This window comes from Myotis myotis, unplaced genomic scaffold (genome assembly GCF_014108235.1).
Source record: "Myotis myotis isolate mMyoMyo1 unplaced genomic scaffold, mMyoMyo1.p scaffold_m19_p_8, whole genome shotgun sequence".
NCBI classification, from domain to species: domain Eukaryota; kingdom Metazoa; phylum Chordata; class Mammalia; order Chiroptera; family Vespertilionidae; genus Myotis; species Myotis myotis.
In genome coordinates, this window is record NW_023416390.1 from 64,891,631 (window position 1) to 64,905,984 (window position 14,354).

Sequence of the window (14,354 nt, forward strand, 5' to 3'; positions counted from 1 at the left end):
AATGTCTTTAAACTGTGGCAATATTTGTTTTTAATTAAAAAAAATGTAGCTCATCAAAAGAAAAAAAAATCCCTTAAAAGACTGTTTTTTCTTACATACCTCAGTGGAGCAATATTTTTCTGATCATTCCTGTTCAAGCGTAAAGGTTAGAGGTTATTGGGAAGGAGCTCTCTGGTCATAGCTGCTAACTTATCTCCCTGCTCTCCTCACATGAGTGCTGAGTGTCAATCTTTACCTGTCTGATGTCACAACTGCTCCTCTTTGTAAGTCCATAATTTGACCCCAACTTACCTACGCAGGCTTAATCTTCCCCTCAAGTCAGATTAGTTTCCACATTATCGATTTACTCATTCTGGACAAGAATTTTCTTATTTCCCTCATATTTCTAAATCCTGAAACTTTCCAGGTTGGTTCAAATCTGAGTTCTGCTGTAAAGCCTTCTCTGATCACTACAGGGGCCACTCATCAGCTGTATTAGAGCTCTGCAGAACATCACTTAGCCTTCATAAGCAAACACTTTGGCACTTAGTCACATTTTATTCTGAATTACTATTCAAGTGCTAAGTAGATTGTAATATTTTGGAGGGAGTTTATATACTAGCCATTACAAAAAGAAGTTCCCCAGTCTCAAATCATAATTCCACAGATTACATATTAATCTTAAAGGTGAAAAGTACCTTAACAATGGAGTGATCAGATGGATATAACTATACCCAAGCAATCAAACTTAATGTCATCAATATGGGATAAATTGACATTATGTGCCTCTTGAGGAGGACAGAACATCACCTGTGCAGTATTCCTAGCAAAAAATTTTTAACTTGAATATAAATGAGGAAACAATCAAGCAAATCCAAATTGAGGAACGTCCTATTAACATTGACCTGGACTCTTCAACAATGGCAGTGCCATGAAAGAACGAAAGATGGGGAACTGATGCAGAGTAAAGAAATGGAACAACTAATTGCAGTGCACAATCTTTGATTGCATCCTGGATTAAAAAAGAAAACTTGGTTTAAAAATAACTACAAGAAATTATTAGGACAACAGAAGGAATTTGAATACAGACTACATATTAGATAATATTGTATCATAACATTATATCAGTGTTAAAGTTCCTAAATGTGACAATTAGATTTTGGTTTGTGAGGAGAATGTCTGTGTGTGTTGAACTATTTAGGGGTCAATTTTCATGGTAATTTCTAAAACAAAATTGTTAATTGGTGAATCTAGATGAAGGGTATGTGGTATTCAATAAACTGTTCATGCAATTTTTCTGCATTTTGAAATTTTAAAAAAATATGAAAGCATGCATTCATGCATACAGGTGTGTTGGGGGTGGTATAAAAAGTTCCTAAAAAGGTAAGATCTACTAGTAGGTGCTCAATAAATAGCTATAAAATGACAGAAAAAAATAACACTGCTAGTTCTTAAAAATATTATTAGTTGCATTTGAGGATTTGATACCACACATTCTTCAAGTACAACCTTAAGAAAAAGGCTACCTCTGATTCCTAAAAATCTGTATCACTTTCTCTTCTGTTAGCCCAGCTCCATACCCCCATAATATGTGCATGTGCTAATCAGACTCTAATTGTTTAACGAGGTGATTTGGATAGGACATTTTGGGAAACAACTTCATGGGATTTTTCAGAATGAGTGTGCTACTTGTAATAAAATGATACGACACTCATAACTTTAAAAGCATTGTGCCTGTTTGAAAAGTGGACTTGGAAAATGCTTGGCAAAGTGATCTCCCATGACTCCGCGAGGAGAGGAGGGGTGGGGTGGGATTCCTAAACCCTCCCCCAGGTTACATACTTGTTCCTCCTCCGGGACTGGTAAGCACCAGAGAAGGATGTGGGGCTTCCATGCTTTTATGAAGTGTGGCCACTGCGATGATTTTCCTTTTATGGATGCATAGCTTTGTGACATCTTCATCGGCTTTAACATCTTCTGCAGTTCTCTGCTTCACAGCAGCTCCCGGATCAAAATTAAACACCTGGAAAAAGAATGGCCTCAGTTTAGAGCATGTCGTAAAAGCATAACATAAAAAGTTGCTTTGTTAAAACATTTCTTTACATAGATTAGGCCATCAATATGAATAAAACTTTCTCAAGTTATTTAAGAAAAGCAACTTTATGTAACTTAATAGTACTCCGGCTTTTAGTGGCACAGTAAATAATGAAAATTATCCTAATTCCACGATAGCCAAGATAAATATATGCAAAGGTATATTATCTACGTTCCCTGATGCTATGTTTCCTGCTGTTATAACAGTACAAAAATAGATGAAGTTCAGTTTAAAAATCCAAAAGCTGACACTTCTATGTGCTAACTTTTCCTTTGGCTTTATTTTATTACTATATTAATATTACCTTTTCACCTATTAAAAATCTACTCTTCTATTAAAATAATCTTATTGTGTATATATTTATGAGATGTTTCAAATGCTTTTTTCTTTTTTGGAATGAGGTGAAGGTGACACAAATAAGAAGAAAAAAGGTGTCTGTTAATTTTATTTCTAAAATTAGCACTATAATAGATACTCAGAGAACAAGAACCTGCTTCCATAATAAATAATATTTTATCATTTTAAACAGTTTTTACTTTCTACCTTGCAAAGGAGTAAAACCGTTTCACATTTTGAGTAGGAAGGTTCAGTTCAGCTTCATCATTTTAGAAGCACTGGTGGCAGATTTATCAACACCAGTGCTAAAAATAACATTGCAGATTGAGCAGTTACAGGAAGGGAAAAACTACTGCACTATTAAATGGTGAACATAGGTAGAGCTCTAATAAAATGTGCAAAAATGGCTTTCATAAAGTATTTAATACGAATATAGGTTTGTCACCTTTGAAAATGACTCTGGGATTTGAACCACTTTCCACAGTCATTAAGCATTCCAAAATGCATGCAAAAGATACCTAATTAGATAGACTTTAAAATGCATATGTCATTGGAGAAGTAATATAAAAACGAAATGCCAAATGAGAAAAGCTAATATACGAATCACCTAGAAAAGAGAAAACTGCTGATAGAACTGTTGTGAAATGGTTACCTTGGGAAGAATAAGAGGACATTCCAAGCCACACTTGCATGTTCCGTCAGTAAGCAGGTATGTTTTAACCTGCTCCAAGCAAGATAACAAAGACCCACTGGGACTGTAAAAATAGTTCAAAAGAGCATCAGGAAATAATTCTGACTGCACATATCATATGAAAAAAGGCATAATTTATAGTCCTACTGTCCTTCAGAGGATAATATTTTCCTACTAGGGAAAAGCATTCTCTTTGTCAATATTATGCTAGATGCTAAATTATAGCCTTTTAGCACCATCACTCTTTCTTTTGAACCAAAATATTTCTGAGAAAAAGACAGATCTCCCTAGAAAATTAAATAAAAGTATTTGGAAAACCAAGCGTGGACTGGGATGGGGGAAAAATGCTATTCTTAAGACGACAGGAGCAGGCAGGAAAGGAACAAGAAAACAACATGAAAGTAATCATTATCATTTTAAACCAGAAGATCTACTTTTGAAGCTGTTGGAGGAAAAACTGAAATTTAGGAACACATTGGAGGTCAAACCAGAAAGTCACTAAGTGTGTAAAAGTTGGAGCTAGCAAGTAATCTTTCCTTTAATCTTAGAGTCCAGAACCGAGTTATCCCTATGTAAAAATAGGTTTCTTTTTTTTTTCCTCCCTCATCCATGTGTTTCTTTGAAGATAGACCTGTGTGGCCCAACTCAAATTACACTGAAGAGCCAAATGGTACTGACAAGGAGAGAGGAGCCAAGCAGATCTGACAAAGGATGAGGGGACTCTTGAGGAAAGAGGACTTTAGGTGGCAGAAAGGGGTGCCTTGCGGATCTTCTGGCTGGTAAATGGGTACTGCTGCCAAGGTTATTACTCTTGGTTTTTATTTTTATTTTTAATTTTCTTTGATTTTCATTTACTAGTATAGTGAGGGTTAGTTTAAAATGGGCAATTTGCATTTTAAGACTTTTATTATTAAAATACTGATTTTGACAACCTTGAAAATTATTACACACTTTTCATTCAAGAATGGTCTTTTATTTATGACTGTTTAGCAAAACCTTCACTTACACATTCTGATCAAATTTGGATTTGACCAGAAATAATACAAAGGATTACACTACTAGGGGTAGACTATTCTGCTTCTACAAAAACACAGGGAGCAGTTTTGCATCTACAAGTGAACCAACTTTAAAATGCAATTCATGTTTTATTTATGGACAATCATGTAAGTGACTTATACATATAGAAAATCTCAATTAAAATCCTCAACTTTGTCAATTCACTCACTCGTTTATTGAGGCTAACAACGTTTTTCAAATGATCTGTAAAAAATAATAATTCCCATCTTATCGACTTGAGTTCCATGACAGTGGTAATGACCAGAGGTGTTGGAGGTTTGCTAATTTACATAAAACACAATCACCCAACAGTTATCATGTGTAAAGTTCATGAGTTTTGTGACAAGAAATTGCCTAACATTTTACAGTTAAAGAAGGTGTACAGACTAAATCCTAGAGGAATTTAATTGTAAAATTAAACCTGAAGACAAGAGTTCCTGAATTCTATTAGAGTATTCCACTCTAGACACTTCAAAAACACTTCCTCTCAGTCAGTCAGCTGGCCTCTTTTCTTCAGCTGTACCTCTTTAATTAACTTTTTAAAGTAATAATTAACGTAAAAAACAGCTACAAGTCTTATGGCATGGATAACGCTTAGAAGATTGGAAGCAGGTGGGAAATTTAATGTGCAGCCTCAACTCCTCCCCGAGGCAGGAGCAGCTGGAGACAAACCTAAAAATTACAAGCAAACTGCACATTGAGAAGGGAGCTATAGGAGGGCTAGCCCCTTCTATGTGTCCAAGCAGTAATTTAACTCCTTACAAACAAATCAAACCCATACTGGCTTAATTTATTTGAAGGTGTTTTACCTTATCTGGCAAAGTCAGTTTTCAAAATAATTTTTAGTGCAGAGACTTGGATTTGGAGAACTCACGTTAACTCACACTAACAGATAGCGGAATCTACCTACACGTGGAAAATCATGAACAAGATAACTGACAGATTCCCAGACTTAGTAGCTTGTTTTAATTTAGTTTTCAGCAATCTGAAAAGCTGATTGATCTTTCATAGGAATGAAGATAAAGTTAAAAAAATTAGATCTTCAAGATCCCAGATTCATTTACTCTAAGATGGATACATGTTTGTCCTTACAGACTAGAACAATAATAAATATGAACAGTAACACTGACACCTTGCTATATTACATTAATAACACAGTATTTCTGGCAGTTTGTTAACAGCACTGGCAATAGGAACACTTGAGAAAGTGACCTGTGTGTCCATCTTAACAGGACAGGCTCCACATCCCCTGCTTTCGTATTCCTTCACTCCTCTTAATATAGAGCACATCTTTAGCATCCCAGAAACAAAAGAATTATGTGCCAGAGAATTTCAATTGGTAATTAAGTTTACCTCCAGAAGCACCTTACATCAAACAAACGCAGGACAGACTCTGAACTGAATTTTGAGTTGTTATGGCATGAAATAATTTATGTTTATATAACAGCAAATACCTCATTCATATAAATACATCTTTGAACAAATGAAGAATTCCGTTGAAGCAGAGATACGAATAACTGCATTTAAAGTAACAGCATTAATATCATGATGCGACATGATAACTTTTAAAAAGTTCTATTTCTAGTAGTCGTTTATTACATAACAAAGAGAGATTTTATGGTGTCCTAACTTTTCATATAAACTGCTAAGTAAGGAACTTAGGTGTCAATCATCTATAATAATAAAAGCGTAATATGATAATTAGACCTGACGACCTTCCGGGGGTGCGAGGGAAGCCCTGGTCCCGGGTGCCAGAGGGTGCTGGGGGAAGGAAGGCCTACTCTTGCACGCATTTTGTGCATCGGGCCTCTAGTTCAATAATAAGACTGAAACTTCTTGCCAACAGTTCAGTTATTCCATTCAACTTGTTCTATAAGAGATACTTGCCCTCAAAATTCTGTAGAGCAGGCATTTGCATTTTATTTGTATGATTTTTATGTGAGAGCTGAAGAGCCATCTCCATCGTGACCTTTTCATTTTTACTATAATATGCAAGAATATAGATTTAAAACAGTGCAGAAAAAAATAGGAAAGTTATTTGTACCTAATATAAGGCTTTAAGAAGTCTACTAATTAAAACTGCCTATAAATATAAACACTCCACCTTCCTTTGGAAAATCCAGCTGAAGCACTCCGGAGGATAGAATAACATTGTCGAGGGACCTTGGGTCTATTTCTAGTATTTACATTCCCTTGTGAATGTGGTAATGATGCCTATGTTTCTTTTAGAAATCTTCCATTTTTCTTTATCCTTGTTACAGAGATAAGCAGAACGACACGTTATATAAACACAAGTAATGCGTAAAAATTCTCTCTTGTAACCTAAGGCAATTTACATCGCAAAATAGGGCAGAATAAAAACAGTTGAATATTTCCAGCACAAATTCATTTATTCAGATTTATTTGAGGTGCTGTCAGTCACAATATTTTCCTCCCTCGGAAGAACAGGCTCTACCTCCTTAATTTTGGGACTGCAACTTGGAGGTAACATAGGTAGTCACAAGGGCTCACCTGACATAAAGCACTCCATTGTGATCCACACGGCGCTGCCAACCCACAGGAACTTGTATAGCTGGAAGACCTCCATCCTTGTCCCCTCCGTCACACTCCTTGCCTCCATTCATTTTCTGTGTCTGCTTGGGACGCTCCAAAGATATCAGCAAGAAGATGATATCCTTATATTACAGGGCATGATGGCCTTCAAAAACGGCCAGTGCAGCATAGCTGTTCCCAGACTGTACAAAATGCAGTGGGATGCTCCGGCTCAGTTTGGAACCAAGTCCTTGAAATCTGCCATTGTGGAAAAAATCAGTTTCCCATTATAATCTACATTAAATAACCAATATTTAATTCCTAAGGATGGTCTACATGGGTAAAGCGGAGTGCTTCTGGCTAAGGAAAACCATATTCACTAATGCTGGTACCTGTCTGAAGTGGGGGACGGGATGTGGGTAAAGTTTTTAGTTCAACATTTTGTCTTGAACCTTGATGTTGGACTAAAATAATCTCTACTCTTTAGAAACCAGTCTCATTTTTACAATGCGAGTCGGTTAATATTTCCAGGTACTACCCGCCTTTATAGGCCACATTCTTTAAACTTTCTCTTCATCTTCCAATCTGAATCCAAGATGTTGCAGGTTGGTTCATCTGATGTTTTCATGTCTTCAAAATTCCAATAATGTAGCCTGAAACATATATAAATATATAAACTGTATATTAAATGTTGCAAAACTAAGAACCTGTACAATTATAAATAGAATAAACTGTTAAGTGTACCAAACTACTTTGATGCCCCCTGCCATCAAAATCACAAACAAATTCAACTTGTTTTCTTCTTCTAATGATCCACTTAAACCAATTTGCTTGCTCTTCACCACATGAAACTTTCTAATTACTAGAGACCGACCCATAATTATGGCATTACACACACACACACACACACACACACACACACACACACACACACACTCCTTTAATTCACAATAAAAATATCTCTCTCAAAACCTATTATGACTTGACAACTGGAAAGTTATGTATTAATCCAATCGCAACTGATCACTCTACATATCCTTATGATTTACTTTTTAAATCATCATAGTAGCCTAAAGAGCAAAAGGTTTCTGTTTTTAAAAGAAAAATAAAAAGGAAATAAACTTATAGAACACTTCCAAATATAACAGAAGGTTTTCCCCCAATGTTCTTGAATCCAAGAGTGGAAGTTGCTTTATAGTTAGGAGTTAAAAGCTCCCTTCTATTATGGGGCATGCTCTCTTAATTCCTTTATTGCATCATAAGGTCCTGTTGGGGGAGGACATATTAGCTTGAACCAGCAGGAATCGCTGCTGGTCTAGAATGCTTGTAAGAGGTCATCTTAAAGGAACTGTTAAATAAAAAAAGATGGGAAATACATTTTAAAAAAGATTTAGTACATAATCTTTGCAAAGATTGTATGTCACAGTTGCTGGCTTATTTGTTGTGGTAAAGAAGACTTTTTATAATCAATTTAATATGTAGTGTATGATTACATTGTGAGACTCATGAAACTACTCTAAAAAATGAATGAAAAAATGTTCTTGTATTATATGAGAGGGACTTGTGATCTGTGATAAAAATTCCCAGGACAGCATCACCCAGAGATTCAAAAAGTGTTATATCTCAAATAACTTAATGGAAGCCAGGTGACATGCTTTGGAAAGCTATGTCAAAAGACTTAAGATTCACCCGGAAGTACTAGTACTAAAACTGTTTCAAAAAACTTAAATTAAAAAGTCATTATTTTAGCCCTGGTCGGTGTGGCTTGGTTGGTTGGCACGTTGTCCTGTGCACCAGAAGGTGGTGGGTTTGATTCCCACTCAGGCACATACCCAGGTGGTGAGTTTGATCCCCAGTCGGGTGAAGGAGGCAGCCAATCAATGTTTCTCTCTCATACCAATGTTTCTCTCTCTCTCCCCCTTCCTCTCTCTCTCTCTCTCTCTCTCTCTCTCTCTCTCTCTCTCTCTCTCTCTCAAAATGAATTTTAAAAGTTAATATTTTAGAGACTATGTTTAAATATACATGCATAACAATCAACAAATTAAACAGTGTATGTAGACACATAATTACTTAATCTATATTCCTAAAAGTCTACATTTTTAAGTTCAACCTAAACCTTTTTTGGATCTCTTCCTTAGGGAAGTAGGAGAATGCCTTGCAGTAAAGAGTATCATGTAGTCAGGCATATGCCTTATTTGAGCCTCAGGTCTGAGACAGATTTAAGATGTTGTAATGAAATATATACTCATTTAGCTAAAAGTTGGGAACCATGGGTACTGGTGTGGGAAACATTGGCAAGGCAATGGGAAGAGTAGCAAAAGTCTATTGGGGAAAATGTGGGTATCAGGAAAAGTGCCAAATAGTAACATTCCCGATGGTGTCTCATGGTGGTGATTGGCACTGTTGGGCCCACTGCATCCTATTTCTGTCTTCCATTCACTGCACCTTTAACCAAGACCCCTTCTGATCACGTATGTGTTTACTCATGTTTTATTCAATAGTTAGTGAGCGGCTGTTATGTACTAGGTACTATGCTGCTAGTATGTCCTGTAGTTCAAAGATGGTAAGACACTACTTTATCCAGAGCCTAGCATAACGCTTGGCACTACAGTGCTGCTCGGTCTGGCAGAACAAATAGAAAGGCAAGTGGGATGAAGGGAGGATGAGAAAGGACAGAGAGAGCAAGGAAGGGTCAGTCAAGGAAGGGACAGTCCCTCTTTCTCAAGGAGTCCCCGGCCGAGGGGAATACCCAGTGCTGGTGACAAATGTGAATGGGAGAGAAACTTTGTGCCATCCTGGATCCCCAGTTTTGTCAAACAGCAACAGACCCTGATGACTGAAACTTTTTATTTTTTATTTTTATTTTTTTATTGCTTAAAGTATTACAAAGACTTTTTTATTTTTTAAAGTCCTTTTTCATGCTCATTTTATTACCTTGCTTTTCTCCTAAATAAATCTCTTCAGTGGTGTCTGATCATTAGAGATCACTCTCATTTTCTCACTTTTGAGTTTTCTAACTCCCTGATGACTTTTTGTTTATCTGTCTGCTCTAGCATGTGACTCCAACTTCCCTGAGACTGGCTGGCTGGCTCCGTTGAGTAATTTGTGATCTGCCAGATAATAACATTGGAGTGATTCCTGCCAAATGTCTCCCTCATATTTCAACAATTAAAAATACAAGTATCTGATGGCTGGGTTTTGCGTACACCAGAAGTTCTCAAGGCCTGGTCCCGAGACAAGCATCATCATTGTCAATAACATCTGGGAACTTGTTAGAAATGCAAATTCATAGGCCTGGCCCCAGTTACTGAATTAGAAACTCGGGGGACAACCTGTTTTTTCACAAGCCCTCTCTGTGATTCTGATGCATGCCCAAGTTTGAGACCAGTGGCTTAGAATAACACCCTTCCCTCCCCCTTCCCAAGATATGGCCGGTTTTACATCTCCACACCGTGAAGGCAGCCAGCCCTCTACTTCCTTTTGTCTGTGGGAGAATCATCCTATTTTTGTCCATTCGTCAGCCTTCTAGAGGCAGCTCAAGTGTAAGGGCCTTAGAAACGCTTGGTACAGCTATTGGTTATTTATCTGTAAGTGGCTCTAATTTTCTCAGCATTCATTTTGTGAATTTGGAAAATGCAGAGAAGTTTGAAAATGAAAATAAAAATGGAACTGTAATCTTTCTGCTGAATAGTAACCACTGCAAACATATATGTACCTTCTCTTAATTATTGTTTATAGAAAATTTTAAAAGCACACATAAGAAAGATTAATATAATAAACTTGAACTACCATTCCAAATACACAATGTAAGCATTTTGTCAGTTATGTTTATTTTTTTAAATTAATGACTTAGAAAACATTACAGATGAAGTTAAATACTATCCCTCACCCCCACCCTATTTCCCTTTTTAGTCTCATTCCTCTCCCTCCCACCCTAAAGGGCACCACCATCATGGTTCTGATGGTATTATACACACACACACACACACACACACACACACACACACAAACACACAGACAATATTTGGTATTATTATATGTATTTTACATTTTTATGCAAATATTACCATATACTGTATATCATTTGGCAACTTGCTTTATAAAATTCAACATTGTTTTGAGAGCTACCTCTATTGAGATATATCGATCTATCTCTCCTGCAGATATATTGATCCAATTCATTAATATTTAACATCTGAGTAGCACTTTATCATATGACTAGAAGCCTGGTGCACAGAAATTTGTGCACTCGGGGGGGGGGAGGGTGGTGTCCCTCAGCCCAGCCTATTCCCTCTCGTAGTCTGAGACCCCTCGGGGGATGACCACCTGCTGGCTTACGCCTGCTCCCCAAGGGATTGGGCCTAAGATGGCAATCAGACATCCCTTTGGCAGCCTGGCAGCCCTTGGGGGATGTCCACTTGCCAGCGGGGAGAAGACCGAAGCTGCAGTCTGAAATCCTTAGCGCTGCTGAGGAGGCAGGAGAGGCTCCCACCACCACCACTGTACTGGCAGCCATCAGCCTGGCTTGTGGCTGAGCAGAGCTCCCCCTGTGGGAGCGCACTGACCACCAGGGATCAGCTCCTGCATTGAGCATCTGCCCCCTGGTGGTCAGTGTGTGTCATAGTGATCAGTCATTCCCAGTCTTTCTGCTGTTAGGGTCAGTTTGCATATTACCCTTTTATTATATAGGAGGAGGATAGAGGCCTAGTGCACGGGTGGGGGACAGCTGGTTTGCCCTGAAGGGTTTCCTGGATCAGGGTGGGGGTCCCGCTTGGGTGCCTGGCCAGCCTGGGTGAGGAGCTAATGGCTATTTGCAGCTAGTCACACCCCCTTTAGGTTGGGGGTCCCCACTGGGGTGCCTGGCCAGCCTGGGTGAGGGGCTGAGGGCCGTTTTCAGGCTGGCCGGTGACTGAAGCTCCCAGCCTCTCCTTTTTTTTCGTTTTTATTCTGGGATTTATTTACCTTCTATAATTGAAACTTTGTTGCTGTCACTGGAGCCGAGAGCCTGCTCCAGCTCTGAGGCTACGGCCTGCTGAAAGCAGGTATCTGGGGTTTGTTTAGCTTCTATAATTGAAACTTTGTTGCTTTCGGAGCTCAGAGCCAGGCCGCGACAGGGGGGAACCTTGGCTTCCTCCATCACTGGAGCAAGCAGGCCTCCTGCTCGCTTCAGCTGCGTGGCTGCCGGCCGCCATCTTGGTTGGCGGTTAATTTGCATATCACCCTGATTAGCCAATGGGAAGCATAGCGAAGGTATGGTCAATTACCCTTTTTGTCTTTTATTACATAGGATTATACAACTACTTATCTATGGGTATATCAATCATATTAATGTTCGGTTGGAGGGTCTGCACATTTTCAACTTCACAGGCATTGCCAAATTACTCTCCAAAGTAGGTGCACTGATTCCAAATTTTTTCTATGTATAAATGTGTCTTTTTGCTTTCAACATTGAGTAATTACAACACTTTGTCTGGAGCATTTTATTATGGCATTAAATATTTTTCCAAATTAAGGCTTTAAAATGCTGGGTAGAATTTTCTTGGATAATTGTATATAATTATTTAATTATATAGATTTTTCTCCTAAATTCTCACAATTTACAAATAAATCTAATATAAATATTCCTGTGCATAAATCCATGGTCATTTTGATAATTCATTTAGAATTATTTGTTAAAATAAGAACTGCATAATTTTAGGGCCCTTCATAAATTTCTGAATGTGCCAGGAGGGCAATTTTAGGAAAGTACTTCAGGCCATATTTTTCAAACTTTTGACACCCATACATGCCCTCTTCTGCTAAATATTAAAATCTATTCTTTGTGCCTCCAAGATTTTGATAAGTTTATCTTCCATATAAACCCATCATTCAAGAGTTAGTCAAGCTTTATTTTTTGTAGTTTGTATTATAAAAACATAGTTTCTCTTCTTTTCTAATTTTTATAAATTTAATATAAAAAGCAACATGATCTACCACATTTTCCCTTCACCTCTCCTAAAGATTCCATTATTACCCACCATGTTTATATGGCTTGTTTAAGCCCAACAGACACAAGTTAGACAGAAACGATATTGTGATATGAAAAGTACCTCCATCTCATTAATATTCTGGATAAAGGAAAGATCTTATACTCATGACATAATTTAAATTGATTTCACAAACAGTTTTAGTGGTAATAATAATGAAATTTAAAAAGTGGTGTGTGTGTGTGTTCTAAGGTGAATACTGTATGTATATGTCACAATTCTACCAATGTTTTCATTTTCTTGCTTCCTTTCAATATGAAAATTACTCTATGAGAATTGGCTTTTGGTGAACTGAATTTTAGTGATTTGATTTTTTTTACCTTAGCTTTTTCTGACCATGAAGAATTCTAATTAGCTGTCACCTCTTTACAGAGACTCTTCTGTAAACCCTAGGTATTCTCTCACACTTTTGTTAATTCACTGACTCCTCCTGATTTTTTTCTTATCATTTATTTGTTTATTGACTATCTCTCCCCAAAGGAATGTAAAACTCCCTCAGGGCAGGAATCTTTCTCTCTAGGACTTCTTATATTCCCAGTTCCAGCTGTAGTCCCTGGCCTTAAAGGCTTCCTGAAGATTATGCATATTCTAAGTAGTCAACATAATTTTCTATTCTGATTTCTACCATGTAGGCTTATAAAGTTTTAAAAACACATGTCTAAAATAAAAAAGAGGATTTTAAAAGAAGCCAGTAAGTATGTATTTTACTGACAAAATATACAAAATGATTTTTTGTTCTAGATTTGTCCCTAATGATCTCATAGTTTCTGAGTGTAGAAAAAGTATAGTAGAGCTTCTAAGAAAATTAATATGCTAACTTTATGCATCAGTTTTATTTATTAAGTGGACTATATATAACACAATTGAATTTAATTAATGAATGAAGCACTAAAATAAATAAATGCAACAATATAAAAATTAAGCATGATTTTAAGTAGTGCAATAGACCTTTTTCTCAATGCTGACATTCTTGTCAAACTAAGAGTAAACTCGCTATGCAGTGTTGATGTAAATTTTAAAAGTTATACCTGAAACACCATGAAGACTAAATATCAGAGAATATTACCTCAAGAAAATAAGCAGATTCATAAATGTTTCTGAATAACATCAAATATAATAATAAATTCTTCTGAATAATGGAAGACAAACTTAATGGTAAAAATAATGAATTGATTTTTGAATCATGTGATATGAATAAATTCTATTAAAATGTAAATCAGATAAAACACCAATATTTAATATGTTGTATAATATAAATCATCATACTTTATAATACTATAATTACAAACATAGCTCATGAAATACTTAAAGTTAAATAAGAAGTCCGCTCCATTTCTACATTTGCAAGAGTGAACACCTCATGTTCTCCAACTGAGAATGAGTAGCACATAAAACCTGCCTCTATACTTAAATGCCAAAACATATGCACAAAACAGAGATGTGATTGGATTAAAAATAACATCAGCATTAGCATTTTGGTGTGTAATGTCTGAGTGGCTACAACATAATTATCATTTGATTGGGTAATAAATGTATATACCCATCATCTTTCCATCATTATTAGTTAAATGATGCTCATTAAAGTAACCCTAAATGACATTTCCCCTTTTCAATTACCTTTCACCTGTGTATCAATTAT

The 14,354-nt window shown here is 36.8% G+C and overlaps 1 protein-coding gene across 3 annotated transcripts in view; it reads right to left on the bottom strand.

Annotated features, from left to right (window-relative positions):
- Positions 1–14,354, bottom strand: part of MBD5 (methyl-CpG binding domain protein 5) — a 409,514-nt gene that overhangs the window by 50,766 nt on the left and 344,394 nt on the right. For 2 of the 3 annotated variants that reach the window (XM_036319644.1, XM_036319645.1), the window contains 3 exons: positions 6,669–7,342; positions 3,063–3,165; positions 1,822–2,002 (listed from right to left, as the gene is read on the bottom strand). In XM_036319644.1, the coding sequence (XP_036175537.1) occupies positions 1,822–2,002; positions 3,063–3,165; positions 6,669–6,781 (397 nt within the window). In that variant the 5' untranslated portion in view covers positions 6,782–7,342. Of the gene's footprint in view, positions 1–1,821; positions 2,003–3,062; positions 3,166–6,668; positions 7,343–14,354 lie in introns of those variants that run through there. The other variant, XM_036319646.1, reaches the window with a different exon arrangement.